The 27,933-nt window shown below is 52.6% G+C and overlaps 1 protein-coding gene across 2 annotated transcripts in view; it reads right to left on the bottom strand.

The window, feature by feature from the left end:
* Window positions 1-6,466: 6,466 nt before the first annotated feature.
* The window catches only part of PRKD2 (protein kinase D2), a 36,183-nt gene continuing 14,716 nt past the window's right edge, over window positions 6,467-27,933 (bottom strand). For both annotated transcript variants that reach the window (XM_036302920.1, XM_036302919.1), the window contains exons 7-19: window positions 27,268-27,345; window positions 27,035-27,188; window positions 25,416-25,533; window positions 25,111-25,188; window positions 23,532-23,790; window positions 20,930-20,982; window positions 20,723-20,795; window positions 19,736-19,842; window positions 18,558-18,719; window positions 13,577-13,675; window positions 10,529-10,796; window positions 7,066-7,151; window positions 6,467-6,846 (exon numbers count right to left, since the gene is read on the bottom strand). In XM_036302920.1, coding sequence (XP_036158813.1) covers window positions 6,634-6,846; window positions 7,066-7,151; window positions 10,529-10,796; window positions 13,577-13,675; window positions 18,558-18,719; window positions 19,736-19,842; window positions 20,723-20,795; window positions 20,930-20,982; window positions 23,532-23,790; window positions 25,111-25,188; window positions 25,416-25,533; window positions 27,035-27,188; window positions 27,268-27,345 — 1,748 coding nt within the window. In that variant the 3' untranslated portion in view covers window positions 6,467-6,633. The remainder of the gene's footprint in view (window positions 6,847-7,065; window positions 7,152-10,528; window positions 10,797-13,576; window positions 13,676-18,557; window positions 18,720-19,735; window positions 19,843-20,722; window positions 20,796-20,929; window positions 20,983-23,531; window positions 23,791-25,110; window positions 25,189-25,415; window positions 25,534-27,034; window positions 27,189-27,267; window positions 27,346-27,933) is intronic.

Here is a 27,933-nt window from a genome sequence, read left to right as displayed (position 1 = left end):
TCCGATATTCACACCCATTCTTCAGACAGTCCTTGACTTCTTTTTTTTTTTTTTTTTTTAATATATTTGATTTTTTACAGAGAGGAAAGGAGAGAGATAGAGAGTTAGAAACATCGATCAGCTGGCTCCTGCACACTCCCCACTGGGGATGTGCCCGCAACCAAGGTACATGCCCTTGACCGGAATCGAACCTGGCACCTTTCAGTCCGCAGGCCCACGCTCTACCCACCGAGCCAAACCGGTCCCGGCAATCCTTGACTTCTTAAAAGCCAGGGCCCAGCCCTACCCGGTTTGGCTCGATAGATAGAGCGTCGACCCACGAACTGGAGGGTCTCGGGTTCGATTCCGGTGAAGGGCATGTTTCAGGGTTGCAGGCTCCATCTCCAGAAGCAATCCATTAATATGAGACACATTGATGTTTCTCTCCCTGTGTCCCTCCCCTTCCCTGCCACTCTCTCTAAAAATCAATTTTAAAAAAATCCTTGGGTGAGGATTAACAACAACAACAAAAGCCAGGGCCCAAAAGATCATGTGAGAACCTCCATCTTTTTATGAGTGACCTCCTGGTCCTTTGCTGGAGAGGCAATAGTAGAGAATGAGAGCGAAGACTGTCACGAGAGAGCCCCAACTCTACCACTTTCCAGCTGTGTGAGCTTAGGAAACTTGCTTAACCTCTCTGTGCCCCAATCCCCTCATATGTATACTGGGCATCAGAATACTGCCTACCTCCTAGAGTTGTTATGGGGATTAAGTGACATATTTGTCAAGTGCTTGAAGTGGTGCCTTCCAGGTATGAAGAGCCACAGAAGGATCTGATAAATAAGTAAAAAATAATTGAGAGTCCAAAGGGAAAACATACGTCTGGACTTTAGTGGAGACAAACTTTACTCAATCTCCGTCTTGCGTAAGACAGACTTAATCTATCCTCAGTGGCCTTAATTTTCCAACGTGGGGAGATGACTGGGATCGATGACAGGGGGATCTGGAGAGCTCACTTTCAAACGAGACCTCCTCAGGAGTTAGCGTCTGGGGTGATATCAGGACGGGTTTTTCACCCCCGTTGTTTGTGCAAGACCGGTTGCACCATTTGCTGTATGAACTATTGGATCGCAAGCTGATTCAGGGTTCTGGTCTAGCAGGCCTTTGACGATGGGTGTTCCTAGGAAGAGAAATCAAAATCACTGAATTAAAGAGTAAAACTACATTTTGAAGCCAGAGGGCTGCCAGTTGGGAGGGTTCTGAGAAGGAGGTGGAGAGAGCCGCTTGGAGTTGGAAAAGTGGTAGCAATTCTGCAGATTTCCTTTTCGGCCTCGAGATGTTCTTATTGGTAATGCCGATGCCTGCAGAGTTCCTGGAAATACACCTGCAGCACTGCTGCCAACCACAGCCCGCAAGTCCCTCCCCTGGCAGCCCCTAACCTGGGCACAGAAGTTGCCCACATATGGTGGAGGCCATGCCGAATCCTCGGAGTTCACTCCCAGGCACCTGGTTTCCTGTCCCACGGCTTCTTTGGATCCTGCTGTAAAAGGAGATCACAGTCAGCCTGGATCTTGTCTACACGGTGATTTTCAGCCTTCGCGGGATCCTTACATCTGTGAGGAGTTTGTGGTTTGAGAGGAGAACGAGTGAAACGTGCGTATGATGGAATTAGGGGCATCAAAACTCGGATAAGGGCTTACATTTGGGCAAGATCACAGGAGGCAGTCCAGCTGGTAGGTAGACAGCAGTCAGCGAAATTCACACACAGGAAGTATGCGCCGTTGAGGGAGATCCAAGTCTCATGGAGATAATTGTCCTTTTAATTTGAGTGGTCAAAAAACAAAGGTTGATGAGAGGTGGAAAACCAAGGAGAAGATGCAGGGACAACACCGCGACCATGAGATGAGTCACAAGAGGGAGCAATGCCACTGACACCAAAAGAGATTGTCCGCGGCATCAGCTGACTTAGGAGGATGGGTAATATTTTGAAAGCTGGAAAACCTGGGTGAATTCGATGAGGAGGTGGATTCAAAGCCATTAGGGTTGTTACAGTGTCATTTACTGTATAAAAGGTTCAGTGATTCGCCCTAGCCGGTTTGGCTCAGTGGATAAAGCATCAGCCTGCGGACTGAAGGGTCTCAGGTTCGATTCCGGCCAAGGGCACATACCTGGGTTGCGGGCTCGATCCCCAGTGGGGGGTGTGCAGGAGGCAGCCGATCAATGGTTCTCTCTCATCATTGATGTTTCTCTCTCTCTCTCCTTCTCCCTTTCTCTCTGAAATCAATAAAGAAATTTTTTTTTTTTTAAAAGGTTCAGTGATTGTCCTGGCCTGTGTGGCTCAGTTGATTGGGTTGCTGGTTTGATTCCCGGTCAGGGCACATGCCTGGGTTTGGGCTTGATCCCCAGTCGGGGCATATCGGAGGCAGCAGATTGATGTTTTGCTCTCACATCAATGTTTCTCTCTCTCCCTTCCTCTCTCTCTAAAAATCAATTTAAAAAATATTTTTTAAAAAGTTCAGTGATTACAAACTGAGTCCCACGAAGGGGCCATTTGGGAAGTTGTGGAAGAAACAGAGAAATCCCGATTCCTACTAGTAGATGGTAGGAATAGGAAGGCGTTCCTGCAACAGTGGCGCATGGAGTTGGGAGGAGTTTTTGAGGAGGGATGTGGGACAATGCTCAAACCATCCGCAATGATCCTATTTCCAAATGAGGTCACTGAGGTATTGGATGACTTCAACATATCTTTTTCAGGGAGGTGGGGGTACGGAGGACACAATTCAACCCCTATCAGGCCCAGACCATTGCAGTTGCATTTTAGTCCTGGGTAAAGATGACATTAATGATGGGCTAAATGCACGCTGCGGATAAGGTTTTACCTGCAGGTGCAAGGTCATGTCCTGAATTGTGACTGACACGGTGGTGATATGTTCCTAGATTCCTTGTGTCCCTAGGAGCAAGGGCTTGGGAGTAGATATTGAGCGTCAGTGACTTGTTGAAATGAACGGAGCAGACAGGAAGACCACCCACATCCGGGGTTAGAGAGGAATTGCAAGGAAAAACCAGACCCTTCACATGAGCATTTAGAGTCCGAGAAAAGCAAGCAGGGACTTCAGTGGAACCTTGAGGCGTAACCATCCGTCCGTGTGTCCTGACGGCATTCCCAGGTGAAAGCAAGCAGAGACTGTGAATGGAGACGCAGCGGATGTGAGAGAGCAAGGGGGGTGCGAATGCCGTACAGCGGGTGGTGTCGGAGGGATAGGTAGGGCCCGGTTGGTGTTGGATTGGGCACTCATGGGAACCTGGGTTTGACTATTTTTAGCTTATGGTGGGACTAACCATATCCCAATGGTAACGTTGGGGTCCTTGGTGGAGAAGATGGGAGTGTTGCAGGGGCTGGAGGAAGGTATGAGAAGGCCATGAGTGATGGGTGGGAGGCCCTGGTGAGCCTCGGGCATCAGAACATGCTAAGGAAGTTTCAGGAGCGGCATGAAAAGATCTCTTTCCACTTTAAGAGGTTCGGCTTCCGAGATGCACCTGCGTCTGTTGAGTTGGAGGCCCAGAGAGAATCGGAAACGCAGGTCAGCATGGCGTGGTGTGTGGGCCTGAGGGTGAGGTCGGGTTGTGTGCTTGTGAGGTAAGGAAGGGTAGTGGACCAAGATGGACAGGAGCAGTCAGGGACTGTGAGAGACAAGCTCTCTCATAAATGGAAAATGTTAACATTTCAGGTTTATAGACTATCATCTCTGAAAAGATTTACTGAAGTAATTTGAGTAAAAAACTGGCTGGGAGCCCTGGCTGGATAGCTCAGTTTAGATTGTCATCCGGCTACACCAGTGGTCGGCAAACCGCGGCTCGCGAGCCACATGCGGCTCTTTGGCCCCTTGAGTGTGACGCTTCCACAAAATACCACGTGCGGGCGCACACGTACAGTGCGATTGAAACTTCGTGGCCCATGCGCAGAAGTCGGTATTTTGTGGAAGAGCCACACTCAAGGGGCCAAAGAGCCGCATGTGGCTCGCGAGCCGCAGTTTGCCGACCACTGGGCTAGGATGCCGGGAGCCGGTCCATGCTTGCTGTTTCAAGGGACCTGGCATATATGGCATACTGTTCTTAATATGTTTGCTCACCTTCTTGGCACTATGTGGTTTTTTTTTTTTGTTTTTTTTGTTTGGTTTTTTTTTTACTTTTTTTTTTTACTTTTTTTTTTTTTACTATGTGTTTTAACCAAGGTCTCTGAGAAAGGTTGTTTCCCCAGGTAGGGATTTTCCCCTGAAGTTAGGGAGGGAATAAAACCTCTTAACTAAGTGCCAGGCGGGTAATTAATCACTTTAACTACGAACAATCATGCTTAAGCTACATAATCTTTACTCCCCGGAATGGAGATAAGAAACGCCCTAACCTTTGGAATAGAGATTGATAGGATTGGAATCAACTGGTATAAATACAGATGTAACAAGACAGAACTTAGAAGACAGAACCTACACAGAACCTAGAGACAGAAGAACTTCGCTGGAGAGAACATGGCAAAAGATCCTGGACAGAAACTGGCAACAGAACCTAGAGACAGAACCTAGCAAGAGAACCTGGCTGAAGAACCTAGAGACAGAACCTGGCTACAGAACCTGGATAGAACATGGCAAGAGAACCTGACTAGAACCTGGTGACAGAACCTGGCTGGAGAACCTAGTGAGGGAACATGGCTACAGAACCTGGCTGGAGAACCTAGCAAGAGAACATGGACACAGAACCTGGCTGGAGATCCTAACCAGAACTTCGCTGGAGATCCAGACCAGAACTTGGCTGGAGATCCTGGCTAGGCTGCTGATCAACTGAACGCTGTCTCCGTGTCATTCCTTCTTCGCTGACTCCATCCACACCTTTGGGGACCCCTGGACCTCCTGGGGTTGGACCCCAGCACTAGGACAACATTGTTTTTTTTCATGTCTCTAATTCTGGTCTCAGAATATTAAACCTAGTGGCCAACACAGAACTGTTAAGGATCAGGCCTGAGTAAGTCTTCCATACATTTCCCAGACGGGGTCTACCCTTGGAGATGGCTTTGTCCCTCTACTGTTTACACTCCTGGATCGTAGGCCAGTTGTAGAGGGAGAGGCCCTCAGGATGGAGTCTAAGAGACAGTCGCCACTCGTGTGAGCTTGGGTTACGTCTCAGAGGTGTTCTGGTTCATCCGGAGCTCCTCATGGACTAAGGCTGCCTTAGCTTCCTCAGATCAAAGCTGCAGCTCCGGAACCCCGGCCGGCAGGTGGACTAGTTGATATAAACAGGGAGGATTTGAAGAGCAAGCTCCAGGCGCCGACGGGCCTAAATCGGCTGCTAAACTCTGATGGTCCTACAGGGAGCAGGACAAGCCTCTAACGAAGGTATGTAAGCCTGAGCGTGGCCAAGGTGGAGAGAACGTGTCCAGGTGCATGCCCCTGTATCGCATCACTCGCCCTCAGCTGTGGGAGCAAGTGGGGAGCTAGAGGGCAGGGGTCAAAGGTGGAGAGATGTTCCCTCCACTCACAACCTCAGGGCCTGGACGCCAGCTCAGAAGACTGGTCCTCCCTGACCCCCAGGCTCCCTGTAGGCTGCCCTGCGCTCCTGGGGTCCCCCTCCCAGCCCTGCCCTCTCTGGGCCATCACTGCCTGGGCACAGGATTGCCTCCCCACTGGATGGTGAATCACCAAGGGCAGGGCCTGGGGTGTCTCGGTCGCCACCAAACCCATGTCCCCAGCACCAATCACCCTGCACAGTGTGACAAATGGAGGAACCAGGGAATGAGCACATGCAGTGTGGAGAAGTCATCACATCAATTTAAAATAGAAAATATTGTGTGCCAGGTTTATACTATGGGCCAGACCTCTGCTAACTGCGTTGTCCTTATTAATAGTTGTGATTAGTCATGACAACACCAAATATAAAATGCATCAAACAAGCCATGAGATTACTTGCTTTTCTCTAAATACTTCACTCCTCTATCCATTCTCCCCCTCCATACTCCTTCCATCTCTCCTCCATTTCTAACTCGTTTTTAAAATATATTTTTACTGATTTCAGAGAGGAAGGAAGAAGGAGAGAGAATTACTGATCGGCTGCCTCCTGCACGCCCCACTCAGGTGATCCACCCAGGAACTGAAGGGTGACCTCCTGGTTCATAGGTCTGCGCTCAACTACTGAGCACTATTGCTCTCCCCTCTCCTCCTTATGCCACCTCCACACCTTCCCCCTCCTAGCCTCCCCTCCTGGCAATCCTCCCTCTGTATTACCCATCATTAGCCCTCCTTCCAAACCTCCCTCACCCTGCCCCCTCCCCCCCACCTCTCCCACCCCCTCCTTTTCAGGCAGCCCTCCTTCCAGGTGAACAACAGACCGAGGATACCAGAGGTGTGGCCAGAGGCCGCGGCCAGGGGGCCAGAGATGAGTCCGTTTTAATTGTTGGGGAATGAACTTTGGAAACCCCCCTCCCCCACCCCCTACCCCCCACCCCCGCCCGCATCCCCGCCAGGCTCCTCCCCGGGGCGTGTCCCATCCAGCTGGGGCAGGAGTCGCTTCCCCTAGAGCAGTCCATCGCCGGGAAGGTGAGGAGGGCCGCTTCCCGAGGGGAGGGCGGGAGGTCAGCGTCCGGAGGCAGCAGGGCGGGGGCGCGGGTCCTCAGAGGACGCTGATGCGCTGGGCCAGCCCCTGCATCTCGTGATCCTGAGGGGGCAGGGCCCCCCCGAGCTCCATGTCGGCGGGCAGCCCCGGTCCGGGCAGCGGGTGCTCCGCCACGAACTGTTCCCAGCGCGCGTCGTCGCTCTCGTGAGTGATGTACCGCTCGCCCATCTTCCCCTCCAGCTCTCGGAGGTCCAGCCAGGTCTGGTACTCCTGGGCCCGGAAACACAGGGGTTAGCGACGCGGGTCCAGTTACCTAGGAGAGTGAGGCCACACCCCCACAGCCTGCGCAGCCAATAGAGATCTAGCTCTACCCCACAGCCCAGCCAATGAGCGGCCCAGCCCCGTTCCTTACCCACCGTAATATGCCACACCCCTCACTACCGGCGCGGCCAATAAGAAATCTAGCTCCAGCCCCGCCCCCCGCATCACCTGTAACCACGGGTGGCTGAGAGACTTGTCCACACTGTAGCGCTTGCGCATCTTCACCTGCAGCAGGTTGTTGATGAGGTCTATGGCTGAGGGAGAAGACAGACAGTCAAGCCCTGCGGGGTGAGGGCCAACAGGCCCCCGGCCCACCTGCTGCCCACCCAGACCTTCCTTTGGCTCTGGCCCAGGTGGCGCAGGGCCTCACCTGCACCAATCCCTCACCCACCCGTTTCCTCATTAAATCACAAATGTGTTTCCCCCACACACATGTGGCACACACATTCCAAGTCTCTACCTCGGTTTCCCCACTCTTATGTCACCTTCATAAATTTTGTCATTCACAGTCAGATACAGGTACCTCTGTACTATTCTTCACTTCATATTTTTCTTTAAGCCAATTCATTTGTCCAAGATATGATGTGCAGTGGATAAAGCAAGTTGAAAAACAGCACGATGCCGAAACCGGTTTGGCTCAGTGGCTAGAGCGTCGGCCTGCGGACTGAAGGGTCCCAGGTTCGATTCCGGTCAAGGGCATGTACCTGGGTTGCGGGCACATCCCCCATGGGGGGCGTGCAGGAGGCAGCTGATCGATGTTTCTCTCTCATCGATGTTTCTAACTCTCTATCTCTCTCCCTTCCTCTCTGTGAAAAATCAATAAAATATATTTAAAAAAAAAAAAAAAAGAAAGAAAAACAGCACGTATTGCCAGGCCGGCGTGGCTCAGTGGGTAGAGCATCGGCCTGTGGACTGAAGGGTCCGGGGTTCGATTCCAGTCAGGGCACATGCCCAAGTTGTGGGCTTGGTCCCCAGCATGGGGCGTGCAGGAGGCAGCCGATCAATGATTCTCTCTCATCATTAATATTTCTCTCTCTCTCCCTCTTTGAAATAAATAAAACATATATTTTTAAAAAGAAAAACAATGCCCTAGCTGGTTTGGCTCAATGTATAGAGCGTCGGCCTGTGGACTGAGGGGTCCCGGGTTCGATTCCGGCCAAGGGCACATGCCTGGGTTGTGGGCTCGATCCCCAGTGGGGGGCGTGCAGGAGGCAGCCAGTCAATGATTCTCTCTCATCATTGTTGTTTCTCTCTCCCCCTCTCCTTCCCTCTCTAAAATCAATAAAATATATATATATATATATTTTTTCTGGATTGAATGTTGTCAGGAAGTGTGGGCAATTCTATGGTTCCTTATCTTATTCCATCTTTTTTTTTTTTTCATTGCTTAAAGTATTACAAGGGGTATTACATATGTGTCCATTTTATCCCCCCGCCCTAGACAGTCCCCTAGAAATATATTTTTTAAAAAAGAAAAACAACACATATGCTGCCATCTGTGTAAAAGGGGAAATAAGAGAATATATGTCCACATATTTGCATATATACTATAAAAGAGACTTGCAATAGCCACTGCCTTTGGGGAGAATGGCAGACAAAGGAAAGAGAATTTTCACTGCAGACCCTTTTGTGTATTTAAAAGTTTTGAACCATGTATTTAACCTAAGTAAACATCGATAGTTTTGTAAATCACTTCACTTTATAAGGTAAAAATTAATTTATATAAAATGGAAACTTCACATCAGCCTGGTCAATGGAAATCCAAAGATCACTTGCACATCCACAGTCAGCAAATGAAAATAAACAGTGTTAGTAGATGGTCATGGTCACTGGTTTCCTGCGGAGCCCAGAGACCAGGGCCTGTTCTCTATGAAAAGGGGGGTTCGCAAGTACCAGGCATTCGAGACAAGCCAGCACTTGTCCGAGGCTCTCTCCTTGATCCGAAGCCTGAAGGACAAAAGCCTCACTGTGTGAGCCCCTCTGAGTGCAGGCCTTGTCTGCGGGGCCTCCGCTCCGGTCAACACCACAGGCTCCCTCACGCACATCCGCCCATTCAAATTCACTCACGCACACGACTGGCTGAGTGACTTCTGAGGCCCTCCAGGATCACTCCAGGCCTCCGGGAGTTCTCATTCTCACCGGTTAGTGCTTACGGCTCTCAGCCCCACCGCCGACTCTTTCCAGCTGCACTGGTAACCCTCCAGTCACCCCCTCTCTGCCTGCTCCATGAGGTCACACCCCTCCAGGACCCTCCCCCCTCCCACTGTTCACAGACCACTCAACCTTCTCTCCTCATGATCCTTTCTCTCGGAATCATCTCAGTATTCCCAGAATTTAGGACAGTCCGAATCAGGCACATAGTAGGCACTCAACATGTCCTTGCTGAACAAATCGTTGAGAATAAATAATTGTCTTCTTCACCTTCCTCCCATACTCCCTCTGTCCGGAGCTCGGGCTACAGGACCTGGCCCTTGTTCTAACTTATTTAGGGCTTCTTCTCTTAGCCCTGCCCTTGCCCTACCCCGACACCCGGCTCGGCCCCCAAAGTTGAGGGCACTAGGACTTAACTTTCCCAGGCAAGTCTCCAAGGCAGCGGCCCAAGTCACAAGGCCCAGCGCCACTACCTGGCCGCCACACCAAAGCCCCTACTGCAGATATCTAAGGCCCGCCTTGGTCGACTCCCCTCTCCTGGCCACCCCGCGGCTCCCAGGTCCCAGGTGTGACTGGTCTCTAGGCTGGTGGTGCTTTCGCAGGCAGCTTCAGAGACCCTCCATGGCCCAGCCCTCCTCTAGCCACACCCCTAAACCAGCTCCCCCTCTCACTGGGCCCGCCCCAGCCCCCATCCCTAGTCCACCCCAGCACACAGCAAATTAGCCAAGCCCTGTTCCTCAAGCCTGTCCCCTGCCCTCCCCACCCCACTTTTGCAGGGCCAACCTTTTCAGGGTCATAACCCCAAAGACTACAGGCCCTAGCTAACACCCGGGAGGATCTGCCTCTTCTCCTGGCACCCCAGCCCTTTGGCTTCCTCAGGTCCAGTCCCTCCTGGTCTGGTCCCAGACTGGCCACGCTTAGCTTAGCCCCCAAGGCACCAAGGGTCTGTCTTAGCGCTTCTGGCACTGTTTCCAACCCACATAACCTAGTCTAGGCCTGAGTCTGGGGCCTGAGTCCCTGCCCCAAAGTTCTAAGTCCTGGGAGCCTTACAGTTTAAATATCCTACCCCATGGCTCCACCCCCTGACTCCATCCCCATGGCCAGGCCCCACCCCATGGCCCTACCCTACAGCTAAGCTCCACCCCATGGCCAGGCCCCAACCCATGGTCCGGCTCCACCCCCAAGCCCCACCCCATGACCAGGTCCCACCCCAAGCCCCACCCCATGACCAGGTCCCACCCCATGGCCCCACCCCATGGTTAGGCTCCACCTCCATGGCCCTACCCTATGGCTAAGCTCCACCCCATGGCTAGCTCCACCCCACAGCCCCACCCCCTGGCCAGGCTCCACCCCCTGGCCCCACCCCATGGCTGGCTCCACCCCCAGGGCTCCGGGCTGTTTCAGAGCCCGCCCCTCGTGGCTCCGCCCACTCGCCCCGCCCAGCCCTCCGCGGGCCCGCCCCTCGCCCGCCTCCACACACCTCCCGCCGAGATGTGGCTCCAGGGACACGCCGGGTACATGAAGGCCGCGTTCTGGATCTGGTCGTTGATGTCCTCGTCCTCGTTGAAGGGGAACGTCCCGCTGAGGCTGACGTACATGATCACGCCCACGGACCACATGTCCAGCGAGCGGTTGTAGCCCTGGTTGAGCAGCACCTCGGGCGCCAGGTAGGCGGGCGTGCCCACCACCGAGCGCCGGAAGGACTTCTCGCCGATGATGCGCGCGAAGCCGAAGTCGCACAGCTTCACCTGCCCGGGCGGAAGGGGGTTGAGGCTGCGCCCCACCCAGGGTCCCCCCATTGCGGTATCCCGGGGACTGGCGATACTAGTGTGAATGCAGGCTCCTCCGCTCTGTTCTAGCCAAGGGACCTCCGCTCTCCGTGCCTCGGTTTCCTCATCTCTCTGAGAAGGAGGCGGCTACCAGCACCGACCTCACGGGCTGCCATGAGCGTTCCCCGAGTTAATCCACCTAAAGCTCACGGGACCAGAGACGCCCGGCTCGGAGTGCGAGCTGTCAGCGCTCCCTGCCACTCCCTGTCATGGGGGACAGGCCTGGCGAACCTCCACGTGCCCGTTCTCTCGTTTGCACGATGGGGGTGCTAACGGTTTGCACGATGGGGGTGCTCAGGGTCCCCACCCGAGAGGCGGCCCGGGGTTCAGTGGGACTGGGCAGGTTCGCTACCGACCGCAGTATCCAGACAGAAACAGGTGCCCGGCCGGTGTGGCTCAGCGGTTGAGTATTTTTTTTTTTTTTGGAATATATTTTTATTGTTTTCAGAGAGGAAGGGAGAGGGAGAGAGAGATAGAAACATCAATGATGAGAGAGAATCATGGATCGGCTGCCTCCTGCACGCCCCCCACTGGGGATGGAGCCCACAACTGGGGCATGTGCCCTGGACCTGCTGGGGCTGGACCCCAACATCTTTGTTTACCAAAGACCCTAACGTCCCAACGTGGAACCTGGCCCACAGCAGGCACGCGATAAGTTTTAGTTGACTAGACGGAACCTCTGCTTCTCAAGTTATGCTTGTTGTTTTATTGATTTTAGAGAGAGGAAGGGAGAGGGGGAGAGAGAGAGAGACATCAATGATGAGAGAGAATTATCGCCCTCTTTTGGGATTGAGCCCGCAACCCCAGGCATGTGCCCTGACCAGGAATCAAACTGTGACCTTCTGGTTCATGGGTTGACGCTCAATCACTGAGCCACATCCGCCGGGCGAATCTTTAGTTTTTGAAATGAAATTACCTAAATAATTGTAAAACATAGATAATAAAGCAAAAGCTGCACATGGATGTGGAAGGGCTAAATGAGAAAGGACAACTGAAGGCCTTAAACGTAACAGGTTCTCAATACGTCGTAGCTGTTACAATCGTCACCCCTGCCGAGTCTGGCTCTGCCCCTAGGGGAGTTCTCATCACCTAGTCAGTGGGAGGGTCGTAAAAACTGTTTTCTTAACAGACTCACAGAAGAAATGACCATCACCCCCCAATATTTGTTCTCTGCTTCTCTTAATAGTAAAAACCTAGTGAAGAGAGTCAAAAGGTATAAGCTTCCAGGAATAAGATAAATAAGTCCCAGGGATGTAATGTACAGCATGGTGACGGTGGTTAATAATATGTTATTGCGTATTTAAAGTTGCTAAGAAGAATAAATCTTACACGGTTCCGTCACAAGAAAAAAAATCCTAGCCGAACCGGTTTGGCTCGGTGGATGGAGCGTTGGCCTGCGGACTCAAGGTTCCCGGAATCTTCGATTCCGGTCGGGGGCATGTGCCTTGGTTGCGGGCGCGTCCCCACTGGGGGGCGTGCGGGAGGCAGCTGATCGATGTTTCTGACTCTCTATCCCTCTCCCTTCTTCTCTGTGAAAAATCAATAAAATATATAGAAAAAAAGAAAAAAAATTCTAAAACTTTGTATGGTGACTGATGTTAACTAGACTGTGGTGAACATTTCACAATATGTAAAAATATTGAGTCATTATGTTATACACCTGAAACTAACATAATGTATGTCAATGATACCTCAATAAAGAAAAAAATTTTTAAGAGAAAATAGCCCTGGCTGGTGTTGCTCCATGGTTAGAGTATCCTCTGTGCACTGAAGGGTCACGGGTTCAATTCCCAGTCAGGGCGTATACCCAGGTAGTGGGTTCCATCCCTGGTTGGGGCGTGTGCATGAGGCAACTGATCAATGTTTCTCTCTCACATTGATGTTTCTCTCTCCCTCTCCCTTCCTGTCTTTCTAGAATCAATAAAAAACATATCCTCAGCTGGGAATTAACAGAGAGAGAGAGAGAGACAGAGAGAGAGAGAGAGAAAATATTTGGAAACCAATTAAAAAAAAAATAACCCCGCCCTAGCTGGTTTGGCTTGGTGGATAGAGCATTGGCCTGCGGACTGAAGGGTCCCAGGTTCGATTCTGGTCAGGGCACATGCCCAGGTTGCAGCTCGATCCCCAGTGTGGGGCGTGCAGGAGGCAGCCGATCCATGATTCTCTCTCATTGATGTTTCTACCTCTCTCTCCTTCTCCCTTCCTCTCTGAAATCAAAAAAGCATATTTTAAAAAATCCTCAATTAAAAAAAATCCCACATGGTTACACAGAATAGACTATATTTCCCAGCCTCCCTTGCATCCAGCCAGAATCATGTGATCAAGTCCTGGCCATTGGAGGTGAGGAGAAGTGATATATGCTATTTCCAGGTATCACCTTAGAGAAGGAAAGGGGTGTGTCCATTTCCTCTACCCTGTGTCTGTCCTCCTCCCGTCCCTATTAGCTTCTCACATAGTGTGCAGTCATTACAGACCCTGAAGACCAGGCAATGCCACAGAGAGGGCAGAACAACAAGACAGCCACGCCGTGGCCCCCAGCACCACGGGACTTACTTTCTCAGCCCCAGAATGCTTATACTGGACCCTACTTGAGTGAGAAACAAGCCTCCATTTTAGCCAGGGTTATCTCGATGAATACAAGACATCCCCACCTGCCACCAGCGTGGGCCGGACTTCCAAATTCAGGGGACGTAACTGACCTGGGGAAATGGGTCGGCTGATGCCAGCAACACGTTTTCTGGTTTCAAGTCACAGTGGACAATGTTCTTGAAGTGCAGGTGTCTCAAAGCCACCAGGATCTGAGGAGAGATGGAGCCGGTCAGACAGGAGGACGGGTGCCTGCTCCCGATGCTGCCTTCAGCAGCCGCCCTCCAAACCCCATCCATGCCCTTCTCTGCGCCCCTAAGGATGCCCGCTGGGGCCAACGGGGGCATGGGAACACCCAAGGAAAATCTCAGAGCCCAGGACCATGTGCGCCTGAGATAGGAGTTGAACGCGTGGCTCTAGAAAGGCTGACCTGGGCGGTGGTTCTGGGAAGATCCCGAGAGCCTCCGGCACGTGGTGAGCACTTGCTAAAAAGGAGCTACTAACACAGCAGTGGCTTTCCAGGAGGGACTATTGTGTGACTCAGTTAAAGCAGCTTTTTTCCATCCAGTATGAAACGAATACAAACAATACCCATGCGACATGCGTTATACACCAAACGTACGACTCTTAAGGGGCGGGGGGTATGCCAGAGCCAGTCTTCCCCGGCGGAAAACCTGGCTCGATACTTAGTAGCTGGCGACCTTGAGCAAGTCACTTTACCTCTGTGGGTCTCAGTTTTCCCATCTGTAAAATGGGGGTGATGACGGTACCATCCTCGTGGGTTGCTGTGAGGCTTAAACAAGTGGATGCGTATAAAGTGCTTAGGACAGTGTCCGGCACGGAGCAAGCTATTACTATTACATGTCAGCTATCACTATTGTTGTTGTTCTCGGTAATTATTTGTGTGATGGCCTGTGGGTGAACATATTTCTGTGTTTCAGATAAAGCCTCTCCTGCCGTTATCTGTTAACTGCAGAGTATTCTGGCCAGGGCGGTGTAGGTCAGTGGTTCAGTATCACCCTATGAACCAGGAGGCCATGGTTCAATTCCTGGTCAGGGCACATGCCCAGGTTTGGGTTTGATTCCCAGTCAGGACATGTACAGGAGGCCACCAATCGGTTTCTCTCTCATATCCATGGCTTTTTTTTCTTTTTTCTCTCCCTCCCTCCCCCTTCCTCTTTCTCTCTCTCTCTCAAATAAATAAATAAATAAATAAAGACATATCCTTAGGAAAGGATTAAAAAATAATTTTTAAAAAAGAGCCAAAACTGATTTGGCTCAGTGGATAGAGCGTTGGCCTGTGGACTGAAACGTCCCAGGTTCGATTCCAGTCAAGGGCATGTACCTGGGTTGCGGGCACATCCCCAGTGGGAGATGTGCAGGAGGCAGCTGATCGATGTTTCTCTCTCATCGATGTTTCTAACTATCTCTCTCCCTTCCTCTCTGTAAAAAATCAATAAAATATATTTAAAAAAAAAAAAAAGAGTCTTCTATGTGGCAAAGTGAGCTGCTTAAAAAAAAACAACACACAAAACCCTGATACCATTTGTAAGCATTTATCTGTAGGAACCACGGTTTTCCTCGAGTCTGTGAAACCAACACCACACACAGGAAGTAGAGAGATGTAAGCATGAACTTGTAATTTCTGTCTCAGAATGTAAATATTTGTTCCCGCTGGATGACTTGTGAGGACAGAAAAGCTATTTGAAAGCCACTGCTGAGGTCCAGCCTCCTCATGCTACAGACAGGGAGACTGCGGTCCCAGCAGGCACTTGTGCAATCCTGTTTGGTGATTTCCCCGCACCTATTAAATGTGAGGAGTAAGGAGGGCAGGTCGGAAGCTAGAGAGATCCCGGGTCCAATCTCCCCGGACCGGTACCTGGCCGTGTGACTGTGGGCAAGTCCCGGGAACCCCCCTCCACCTGTTTCCTCACCTGTAAGGCGGGTTCTAGGAATACCTACCTCGAAGGGCGGTTGTGAGGCCTAAACAAGTGAAGGGCTGAACCCAGGACTTGGGGTGGGGCAGGCAAGAAGCAGAAAAACAGAAATCTGCAGAGAGAGAGAAAGAGCGCAGACAAAAAGAGAAGAGATGGATGACCAGGAAGAGAGACTGCCTGGGCCGCAGGAGGCAGCAGGGCCCCCTCGCCGCCCGAAGTCCGATGAGCCTGCCCCAGTGGGTTCTGTCCCCACCTGCAGGCCGACCTGACACAGGCACACAGCTTGGGAGAGCGAGGTCGCTGGGCCTGGGTAAAGAAGCAGAGCACGGGGGACTTTGCAACCCACAGAGAACATGTCCCAGAATCAGGTGAGCAACCAGCCAGATGGGAAGGCCTTTCTCAGAGGCTGTGAAATGCAGAAGCCACGGAAGGCAACATTTAACATCGTACAAGTTACACTCTCTATGGCACATAAAAGCCATGGGTGAAAGGCCGGGGAAAAGAAATCTGGGATAAAAGAATCGAATACCATGACAAGGATCCAATGTCCCTCATATACAAAGAGTGTTTACAATTCAATAAGAATAATCCAATTGAAAAAAAAAGGTACAATTCCTGGTCAGGGCACATACCCAGGTTGTCAGTAAACATGAAAATATGGTCAAGCTCACTCATGGTTTTTAAACTATGACATGAAGCCACATGAAGTACTATTTCCCCACCCATCAGACTGGTGGTTAGGAAGGAGTGAGGAACTAGACACCCACAAGCTCTGCTGGCCACAGCAAAGACGGAAAGGGATTTTAGAGGATGACAGGACAGCACGTTGAAGGGAATGTAAAGCGCGTTCCCCTGGACTCAGAAGTCTACTATTTGAGTGTGTTCTACCGAAATTCTCCCGCCAGAAACTGTACTGTTTGTAGATGGACGTTCACAGAATACTGCTTGTAATAGTGGGAAAGTAAAAACAGGCGACATGGCCCCGGCTGGTTTGGCTCAATGGATAGCAGTGATGGCGAACCTATGAACTCATTTTTTTGGTTCATTTTTCTTTGTTAAATGGCATTTAAATATATAAAATAAATATCAAAAATATAAGTCTTTGTTTTACTATGGTTGCAAATATCAAAAAATTTTCTATATGTGACACGGCACCAGAGTTAAGTTAGGGTTTTTCAAAATGCTGACACGCTGAGCTCAAAAGGTTCGCCATCACTGGGATAGAGCGTCGGCCTGTGGACTGAAGGGTCCCGGGTTCGATTCCGGTCAAGGGCACCTGTCTGGGTTGTGGGCTTGATCCCCAATGGGGGGAATACAGGAGGCAGCCAATCAATGATTCTCTCTCATCATTGATGTTTCTATCTCTCTCTCCCTCTTTGAAACCAACAAAAATATACTTAAAAAAACAAACAAAAAACCCCCACACAAGTTACATGCTCAACAATTGGGGGATTTGGTGATATCTATCATGGAGTCCAATCCAGGGAAACATGCAGTTCTGCTGCTGACTGCGCGCTGAACCCGAATACAGTCACGCTCCGCTTAGCGCCGGGGATGTGCTCTGAGAAAGGTGTCGTGGGCGCTATCGTGGCTGTGGGACCGTCACAGTGCCCTTCACACACCGAGGTGGTACAGCCCGCTGCACGCCTCGGCTACATGGTACAGCCCATTGTTCCCGGCTATAAACCGCTACGGCGGCGGTTCTCAACCTGTGGGCCGCGACCCCTTTGGCGGTCGAACGACCCTTTCACAGGGGTCGCCTAAGACCATCCTGCATTTCAGATATTTACATGACGATTCATCACAGTAGCAACATGACAGGGATGAAGTAGCAACGAAAATGATTTTATGGTTGGGTCACAGCATGAGGAACTGTATTTAAAGGGCCAGAAGGTTGAGAACCACTGGTCTACAGCCTGTGACTGTACAAAACAACCTGAGATTAAATCAGACACAAGACAAAACGATGTGCTGAAGCCCTGACCGGTTTGGCTCAGTGGATAGAGCATCGGCCTGGGGACTGAAGGGTCCCAGGTTCGATTCCAGTCAAGGGCATGTACCTGGGTTGCGGGCACATCCCCAGTAGGGGGCGTGCAGGAGGCAGCTGATCGATGTTTCTCTCTCATCGATGTTTCTAACTCTCTATCCCTCTCCCTTCCTCTCTGGAAAAAATCAATAAAATATATTAAAACAAACAAACAAAAAAACGATGTGCTGAAAAGATGTGGTAAACATGAGATGTATGAGGCTGTTGCCCGGGTAACACGGCGGACTGGTTCACAGCACACTTTTTTTATAAGTAGAAAGAGGAAAAAGTGCACTCTAAAATAATGATAAAAAGTGTAGCACAGTAAGCACAGAAACCAGTAACAATATCGTCTTGGGCGGCATACATGGCTGCAGGTGCTGTGCCTTCATACGACCAGCCCTGTCCACACACGAGGTACTGCATGGCGCTACGACATTATGTCACTCGCAGTAGGACCTTTTCAGCCCCATTGCCATCTTACGGGACCACGGTCGTGTATGTGGTCCACTGATGACTGACACGTCGCTACGGGGGGCATGACTGTGGTAACAACTCTTATGATGACTACTATTTTCTACTTATTTCCTATTATGTTTCTATGCTTGCTCCATGGTCTGTCCTATGTTTACTCTGTTCCTTTACAGCTAGAGGTCCAGTGTGCCTTAGCCCGGCCTGTGACCTCTCCCCTCTCGCAATTCGGGATCCCTCAGGTAAGGTCCCTAGGCCGGCCCTCCATGATCGACTGCCACACAGAGGATGGCCTGGGCCTCCCTCTGTGGGGCGATCGTGGGGCGATGGCAGGGACCCCCCGGCCAATCGCACCCGCCTTGGCTGGCCTGGTGCCAGTGCATGTCACAGCGTGGTCGTCCGGAAGGTCATCCGGACGGTCGTTCTGTCGTTCGGTTGTTTGGTCGATTTGCATATTATACTTTTATTATCATAGATTATTATTTCCGCTATTTTTCCTGTTGTTATGATTAGTCTGTTATAGTTTTCTATTATCCACTATTGTGACTCCCGCCCAGTGTCTGCCCGACCTTCTGGGCACAGGGGGCCTCTCCCAGGGGACGGCTGCCCCAGGGCGGGTGGGAGCCACGCAGGGAGGTGGCGGGGGCAGGGTGGGCGCACCTGGGTGATGAGGAACTTGGTGAGGCGCTCGGGCAGCCGGCCCTTCTCGCTGGAGAGGATCATCTCCAACATGTCCCCATGCAGCTTCTCCATCACCACGAACACCTTCTCGGGCGTCTCGAACATGCACTCCAGGTTCACGATCCCCGGGTGCCGCAGACTCTGGAGTGGGCGGGAGGGCGTGTGGGGGGTCAGGGCCCAGGTCACCCCTGAACTGGGACCCCAGAGGACAAGTTACGGGAACAGAGGGATGACAAACAAGAAGAAGGATGTGCCTGAACAGCAGCTCGCCCCCTGGGGGTGTCGCTGGGGGAGGTGAGGGGCTTCCTAGGGGCCCAGTCCGAACGGCCGGTCTGCACCCCCAGGTGTCCAGAAGGATCGCACTTTACATCACACAATTCTGGTGAAGGCCGGGGTGGTGGGAGGGAGGCAGGCGGAGTGTGGAGAAATGGGAAGAATCTCTGTATATCTGTCTTTTAAATCTGTGCCTCCTCCCTCTTCCCCCAGCTCTGGCCTGGCCTGAGCCCATCTCCCCCACCCAGGTCCCCACCCAGCCTCCTCCTTGGGCTCCAGTCCCACCCCTTTCCGCCCACCCTGCCTCTGCCCCTGACTTGCTGGAGATGCTTCCATGGCTCCCCAGTCCCCTTAGGTCAGTGGTCCTCAACCTTCTGGCCCTTTAAATACAGTTCCTCATGTTGTGACCCAACCATCAAATTATTTTCATTGTACTTCCCAACTGTAATGCTGCTACTGTTATGAATCGTCATGTAAATATCTGATATGCAGGATGGTCTTAGGCGACCCCTGTGAAAGGGTCGTTCGACCGCCAAAGGGGTCGCGACCCACAGGTTGAGAACCGCTGCCTTAGGAGAAGCCCTCGGTGTGTGACCCAGCTGCCTCCCTGGCCTCACCGCCCACCCCATGAGCCACCTAATAACCCCGGACGCCTTCACGTGCCTGGAAGATGTCACTCTGCCTCTCGCCTCCAGACCTGTGCACAGGCTGGGCCTCTGCTCAGAACACCTGGTCCACCCCTCAGTGTCAACACGCATATGCCCTCCTCCAGGAAGCCTTCCCTGACTACCCCCCGACCGGGCGGTTGGCCCCTGGAAGGAGGAAGTGAGGAGGAAGCACCTTCCTGGGAGGGGAAGCGCTGGACCCCGGGCCCCGGCCGTCACCTGCAGAATGGCCACTTCGTTCCGGAGCTGGCTCTCCTGCTTGGTGGGGAAGCGCAGCTTGTCGATGACCTTGACCGCCACGTCCCGGCCGGTCTTCCGGTGCTTTCCTGGGCAGGGAGGGAGGGAGGCGGAGGATGAGGGGAGCAGGACCTTGCAGTCCTGGCAGGAGGGGCCCCGCCCCACCCACAGAGACACACCCAGCACTGGGCGGAGGGCATGGAAGGCCATGGAGGTGGCTCTGAAGGGCCCCTCGGGGAGGCGTAAGGGGCGGGGGGCCCTGGGAATGAACGTGGACTGAAGGAAGGTAATGACAGGTTTCTAAGGAGGGGACTCTATTACATGGGACACTAGATTGACAACCAATCAGAATCTAGGTCTAGCCCTGGCCCGTGCGGCTCTGTTGGTTGCGAGGAGCAGTCCTTGCACAGGAGGCTGCCAGTCTGTCGATTCCTGGCCAGGCACACGCCGATTTGCAGGGTTGACCCCGGAGAGGGGTTGCAGAAGGCAGCCAATCGATGTAGAATCTATTTTTTTTTTAATATATTTTTATTGATTTTAGAGAGGAAGGGAGAGGGATAGAGAGAGATTGAAACATCCATGATGAGAGAGAATCATTGATCGCCTGCCTCCTGCACACCCCTTACTGGGGATCGAACCCGCAACCCGGGCATGTGCCCTTGGCCGGAATCGAACCTGGGGCCCTTCAGTCCGCAGACCGACGCTCTATGCACTGAGCCAAACCGGCCACGGCCGGTGTAGAATCTAGGCTCTGGCTCTGCAGCCAGTCAGAGCACAGGACTGTCTTCCCCGTTCAGACCAGGAGAAAGCGCACTGGCGTTTCCCGGTGGAAAAGGAGACCCGTGACTCTGTCCCCAGGATCTAGCTTCCTAATCAACCAGAACAGGAGGTGACACGGGCCCATCGGACGGGACGGTCTGGAGCCCAGAAACCCCCAGACCCTCTGGGGAAGCACGGAAGTGTCCTTACCGCCATAGACCACTCCGAATTGCCCCGAGCCCAGTACCTCGTCCGGGAAGATCTGGTAGACAGTGGCGATGTCCTGCAGGGCGGGACAGGGGTGTCAGGGCTGCAAGTGGAGATGGGGCTCGAGGAGACCGGGGAGGGTGGGAGAAGGGGGGAGTATGCAACGGGGAAGACATCCTTGGGGCCCTGGGGTGTGGGAAGGAGTCTCACCACATTCTCTTGGATCTGACTGTTAGACACGGAGATGCTCAGAGAAGCTTGTCCTGGGGGGAGAGAGGAGGGGAGAGGCGGAGGTGAGGGGACCCCGGGCTCAGGATTCCATTCCTCCATAACTCCAAAGGCAGTCTCTGGAGCCAGACCACCCAGGTCCGAATCCAGGCGTCCAAGGCGCAACGTCAGGCTACTGACTTGTCCACTGCGAACCTGTCTCCTCATCTGGAGAATGGGTATAAGATGAGGACCTGCCTCTCAGGACCAGAGGGCGGGTGAGTGCCATGTGCTGAGGGGCTGGAGGGAGAAGTGATGTCATGAATGATTTCGCTGAGCATTTCACCCTGTGATCTCAGCGCCAAGCAAGGCCTGCCGGTCCCATTTTATAGAGGAGGAAACTGAGGCTCTGGGGGAAAGTCCAAGCTGACTCCAGCATCTTCCCCTGAACTTGCCCCCCCTGCCCACAAGTGACACGCCCAACGAGACCAGACATTTCCAAAGTCCTGGTCCTTCTGCCATTTCAATGTCTCTCCCCTCACCTCCCTGCCCCAGCCCTGCCCTCTCCTAACCACCCTCCACAGGGAAGCCGGAGGGACCTTGCTGAAGCACACACCTGACCCTGTCCATCCCCTGCTGGGGACCTGCCCTGGCTCCCCAGTACCCGCAGGAGAAGCCCAGGCACCTTTCATGGCCTTTCAGGCAGGGTCTGGTCCCTCATCTACCTCTTTGACTTGAAGCCCTACTATGCTGCTGTGTGTCCCCACCACAGTGGTCTCCTTGCTGGGCCTCAGGTATAGCAAGTTCTGTCCTGTCTCCAGGCCTTCGCACGTGCTGTTCCCTCTGCCAGGAATGTCCCCTTTCCCTTGTTATGGACTTAATTTAAAAACCCTCTTCCTGCCCTGGCCGGTGTGGCTCAGTGGGTTGAGCATCATCCATGCACCATAAGGTCACCGGTTCGATTATCAGTCAGGGCACATACGGGTTCGATTCCTGATCAAGGTGCATACGGGAGGCAATCAATTGATGCTTCTCTCTCGCCCTCTCCTTCTCCCTTCCATTCTCTCTAAAATCAATAAAAACGTTTTTAATCCTCACCCAAGGATATTTTCCATTGATTTTTAGAGAGAGTGGAAGAGAGAGGGAAAGACAGAGAGAACTATGTATTTTTTAATTTTTTTATTGATTTCAGAGAGGGAGAAGGAGAGGGAGAGATAGAAACATCAATGATGAGAATCACTGATCGGCTGCCTCCTGCACGCCCCCTACTGGGGATCTAGCCCATAACCTGAGCATGTGCCCTTGATCAGAATCGAACCCGGGACCCTTCAGTCTGCAGACCGATGCTCTATCCACTGAGCCAAACCGGCCAGGGCTAAAAACATTTTTAAAAATCCTCCTCATCTTTCAGCCTCAGTCTCACTCCTGGGGCCGATGACTCTAGCGCGTGTTCTGTGTCTCAGCTGTCATTGTACCAGATGATCTGATTAATGTCTGCCACCCACACTGGATTATACGCTCCAGAAGGCTGGCCACCTGGCACTCTGTGATCATCCTTCGCCTCTGCCCGGCACCATTTCCCATTTGCTTTCCCCTATTCGCCCCTCCTCAGCTTCCAGGTCTCAGCCCAGATGTTGCCTCCTCTAGGAAGCCCTTCTGGATACTCAGTCTGGGCCAGGCACCTCCTCTGGCCCTCTGCAGCCCTCTGGTTCCCATATCCCAGCCCTGCTGCTCGCTATGAGGCATCACACCTACAGGCAGCTCCATCTCCCCCGTGAGGGCAGGGGCTGGGCTGCCCTGGCCACAGCTGTGTCCCCAACACTATCCAACAGAGGCAGGCAGAGGGGGCATTCAGTAAATGTATGAATTAAAAAGTCTAAACTTCAACCAAAGGACTTGTATGCATGCATATAAGCATAACCAATGGACATAAGACACTGGGGGATAGGGGAGGCTAGGGGACTGTCAAGGGCGGGGGGGAAAAAAAGGACACATATGTAATACCCTTTGTAATACTTTAAGCAATAAAAAAAAAGAAAGAAAGAAAAAAAAAAGAGAAAGACAGGGGAGCACCTCAGATATTTAAAGCAAAAAATAAATAAATAAATAAATAAATAAATAAATAAATAAATAAAATAAAAAGTCTAAACTTGCCTAGCTGGTGTGGCTCAGCGGTTGAGCGTCGACCCGGGAACCAGGAGGTCCCGGGTTCGATTCCAGTCAGGGGCGCATGCCCGGGTTGCGGGCTCAATCCCCAGTGGGGGGTGTGCAGAAGGCAGCCAATTGATGGTTCTCTCTCATCCTTGATGTTTCTATCTCTGTCTCCCTTCCTCTCTCTCTCTCAAAACCATTAAAAACATATTTTAAATAAAAAAGTCTAAACTCACAATTCGGAGACGTTGTCACCACCCGACAAAACTCAGAAAGAGAAAGTGACACGCCCGAAGCCACCCACCAAGTACAGGCCTTCGTGAAGGTTTGGGCCCAGGCCTCTGAGTCCAGAAGCCACATGTGTCCTGTGCCACTCCCTGCCTTCCCCTGGCTCTTCCCTCCCCGGACCCCACGCCAGCCCTCCCCGACCCGTCCTCTCGGACGGGGGGCTTACTGTGGGGCACGTGGCCTGGGGCGCTGGGCGCATCCTGGAGGATGACGGGCATCAGGGCCTGGCGGATGGCCGTTTCCCAGCCCCGGGCGGCCTCGGCCCCCTGTCCACTGGGCCCGCCTGGGGCCCCGCCGGGCGTCTCGCCCACGAAGTAGGTGGCATTGGCAGTGACGATCTCGAAGCAGTGTGGGTTGGTGCCTGGTGGCACAAGGCTGAAGTTCTGGGCGGGCTCCACGGTGAGGATCTCCGACAGCGGGATTTCCTGGGAGGACACAGAGCCGGCACGGTGAGCTCGCCTGGCAGGCCCTGGAGCTCCCCGCTCACCACGCACACAGAGTCCAGGGTCAGCGGTGAGCTGGTTGCCATGGAGCGGTCAGGACAGGCGCCTGGTGGGACTTACACTGAAGCAGAGACCAGAAAGGAGAGGAGAGGCCGGCTGCTAGAGGACCGGTGGACACAGCACGTGCAAAGGCCTGAGGTGGGAAAGGCCATATCCCCATCTCACGATGGTGCCTGGCACACAGTAGGGCTGCCGTGTTTGATGAATAAATGAAGGAAATGAGTTAAGGCCAGGCCACACACGGCCTCATGGGCCACAGGGAGGGGCCCAGGCTCTGTCTCCAGGGCCCTGGGAGCCACGGAAGGGTTTAGAGCTACCTCTCTGGCTGTGTGTCAGGAGTGGATGGGAGCCCTAGCCTGCTGCTCAGTGGTTAGAGCGTTAGCCTGCAGACTAAAGGGTCATGGATCCGATTCCCAGTTAAGGGCATGTGCCTTGGTTGCAGGCTCAATCCCCAGCCTGGGTTGGGAGGCAACCAATTAATGTGTCTCTCTCACATCGATGTTTTTCTCTCTCTCTCCCCTCCTCCCTCCCTTCCTCTTTTCTCCTCTCTCTAAAAATCAATGGAGCCCAGCTGGCAGGGCTCAGTGGTTGAGCATCACCCTATGAACCAGGAGGTCATGGTTCAATTCCCAGCCAGGGCACATGTCGGGTTGCGGGCTCGATCCCTGTGTGGGGTGTGCAGGAGGCAGCCAATCAATGATTCTCTCCCATCATTGGTGTTTCTGTCTCTCTCTCTCCCTTTCCCTTCCTCTCTGAAATCAATAAAAATATTTTTAAAATTAATATATAAATACAAATAAAAATCAATGGAAAAATATCCTCAGGTAAGGATTAAAAAAAAAAAAAAAAGTGTGGAGGGAGAGCCCTGGCTGGGTAGCTCAGTTGGTTAGAGCATCGTCCCCATTCGTTTGACCCCTAGCCAAGGCACATACAAGAAGCATCCGATGAATGCATAAGTAAGTGAACAACAAACTGATGTTTCTCTCTCTCTCTCTCTCTCTCTCAAATCAATAAATAAAAAAATAACAAATAAATTTTAAAAAGAGTGGATGGGAGAGAAATGGAATGAGACAGGAGATCGAGAAGGAAGTTGACAGGGCCTGTGGTGATGAATATAAATAATTCAATAAATTAAATATAATGTAATAATGATAACAAGTTCATAATTACGGGAGCTTAGCACATGCCCGGCCCGAAGCTCCTTGCTTCTTGTAGGTACATAATCTCCGAATTCTGGCCCACCTTGTAGTATCTGTTGGTCGTGTTGTTCTGGAAGAGTGTGATGCACTTGCTGTCCAGGCGCCAGTAGTGCCGCTTCCTCTGTAGGGAGAGGTGTTTGAGAGGTGAGGGTGTCGCTGGGGTTCCTACCTTCCGCCAGCCAAACCCCGCCCCCAAGACTATCCCCGCCCCCGAGCCCGCCTTAGCCACGCCCCCTGACTCCTGCCCCGCCCCTGTCCCACCTCTCACTCTGGCACAGCCCGGCCGACCCCTCCCGGCCCCGCCTCCAGCTCTGGCTCCGCCCTCTTTGCCCCGCCCCGCCCACTCACCAGCGTGTCCTTGTTGCTGTAATGAACCACCCAGCCCTCGTGCAGCGTGCTGCTGGATTTCCGTGTCGTGTGTCGCACTGACTGCACCACCCTCATTAGGGGGATGTACCCTAGGGAGCTGAGGGGGCAGGAGAAGGGGCGGGAGGTTACTACAAGAAGAAAATCACCGAAGGGGCATCTCCGGGCAGCTTGGGAGCTGTTTGGGGGAGGGCACACTTTCCGCCCTGTTTTATAGATCTCCCATAATGAGGAAGGAGGCTGTTACTGAAAGGCTGGGTTCCAAACTCAGGCTGCCTGGTAAATGACCCAACTCTTCATGCCTTAATGTCTCCCCCCAAAGGGGTGCTGAGGAGTGAACACCTTCCTAAGGAGCTGAGCACAGTACCTGGCACACGGTGGGCCTTGAAGTGCTAATTACTACTGAGCCCAGGGGTCTTGCAGCCAGGTGTGTGTCCCTGGGCAAGGGACTCAACCTCTCTGATGCGGACACTGAGGCTCAGAGAGGTTAATCTCTTGCCCAAGGCCTCACAGCAGTCTGGCTGCAGAGTTCATGTTCTTCCTCACACTGCTCTGTCAGTTGCGATACAGATTGTTTCTGGAAGGGCCCACCAGAAACTACCCCACTGGCACCCTCCAGGGGGAGGAGCGGGGCAGCCGGGAGGCAGGGAGTGGGAGGATTTCAATGGCTGTGTCACCAGTTCCAAACAAATATAACGTCAATTAAAACATGCTTCTGCCCTGGCTGGTTTGGCTCAGTGGATAGAGCGTCGGCCTGCGGACTCAGGGGTCCCGGGTTCGATTCCGGTCAGGGGCACATGTCCGGGTTGTGGGCTCCATGCCCAGTGGAGGGCGTGCGGGAGGCAGCCGGTCAATGGTTCCCTCTCATCACTGATGTTTCTATCTCTCTCTCCCTCTCCCTTCCTCTCTGAAATCAATAAAAATATATTAAAAAAAAAAAATAGCCCGTACCGGTTAGGCTCAGTGGATAGAGCATCGGCCTGGGGACTGAAGGGTCCCAGGTTCGATTCCGGTCAAGGGCATGTTACCTTGGTTGCAGACACATCCCCAGGAGGGGGTGTACAGGAGGCAGCTGATCGATGTTTCTCTCTCATATCGATGTTTTAAAATCTCTCTCCCTCTCTCTTCCTCTCTGTAAAAAATCAATAAAATATATTTTTTTAAAAATACCAAAAAACATGCTTCCATGAAAACTTTTTAAAAATGTAAATCAGGCCCAGCCAGCGTGGCCCAGTGGTGGAGTGTCGACCTATGAACCAGGAGGTCAGGGTTCGATTCCCAGTCAGGGCGCATGCTCGGGGTGTGGTCTCGATCCCCAGTGTGGGGTGTGAGGGAGGCAGCCGATCGATGATTCTCTCTCATCATCGATGTTTCTATCTCTCTCTCCCTCTCCCTTCCTCTCTGAAATCAATAAAAATATATATTTTTTAAGTAAATAATATTTTTTAAAAATGTAAACCAGGAAAAAGTGTTCAGTTGGAAAATGAAGTGTGGGTACTTGAGAAGATTTGCCTCAGGAACCTGGGTAATGTTCAAGTAGGGGGTGAGGGTAACCCATTGTAGGGACGGGGAAGGGCATCCCAGTGGGGTGCCCGGGGTACCTCTGGGCCTTGCCTCCCTCGGCCTCCTCCTCCTCACTGGCGTGGAGGGCATTTTCCGAGTGGGAGCCTGGGATGATCCCGGAGTCGTCGGACTCATCCATGAGGGCGCTCTTGTCAGCCTCGCTGAAATCAGTGGCCTCCTCCATCGGCACATCTGAGGGGGACAGGGCGTCAGAGGGGCCTCCACCCAGCCGGGACCCCAGCTCCCGCTGGCTCAGCCCACAGCCTCTTACCTCCATTGATGAGCGCCTCTCCCAGGCAGTCGTTGGGGACGCGGGTGGCGCAGCGTTTGTGGCAGTTAAACTTGCAGTCTGGGAGGAGGACAGGGAACAAGGAGGCGGGAGGGAGAGGGAAGAGGGGTCACCTGGAAGGGTTGAGTTTGACCCCCAACCACCCGTCTCAAAAGAGTCTCTACTCTTGCCGTGGAGGGGCAGGAAACTGGCTGGCCCTTCCATGGCTGTCCCCCTTTTGAGCGAGTTTCTCCAACTATGGAGAGACGAGAGTAAACCGGGGGTGTGGGTGGGGTGGGGGGTGTGTGTGCAGACGAAGTGCTGTGGCTCTAAGCATCCGAGGTTCAAACAATGCATAAATACCCATTACCCCAGACTTGTAAAATTCTGGAATGCAGCAGGATCTAACGTCCTGTGATTCTAGACTTTGAACACTTGAGGGCAGGGTTTCTCAGCCTTTGGCACTATGAACATTTGGGGCTGGCTAGTTTCTTGTTGTGGGGGGCTGTGCTGTGCATCACAGGAGGTTTAGCAGCACCCCGACTCCTCCCCACTAGATAACGGTTGCACCATCCCTGTGTGATAAACAAAATGTCTCCCAACCTCCCTGGGGGGAGGGGGCGGGCAGAACTGCTCTTGGTTGAGAACCATTGCTCTGCAGCGGTTCTC

The sequence above is a fragment of the Myotis myotis genome, unplaced genomic scaffold, assembly GCF_014108235.1.
Source record: "Myotis myotis isolate mMyoMyo1 unplaced genomic scaffold, mMyoMyo1.p scaffold_m19_p_34, whole genome shotgun sequence".
In the NCBI taxonomy this organism is placed as follows: Eukaryota; Metazoa; Chordata; class Mammalia; order Chiroptera; family Vespertilionidae; genus Myotis; species Myotis myotis.
The sequence above is the reverse complement of the archived record's forward strand: the minus strand, read 5'-3'. Positions and strand labels throughout refer to the sequence as shown.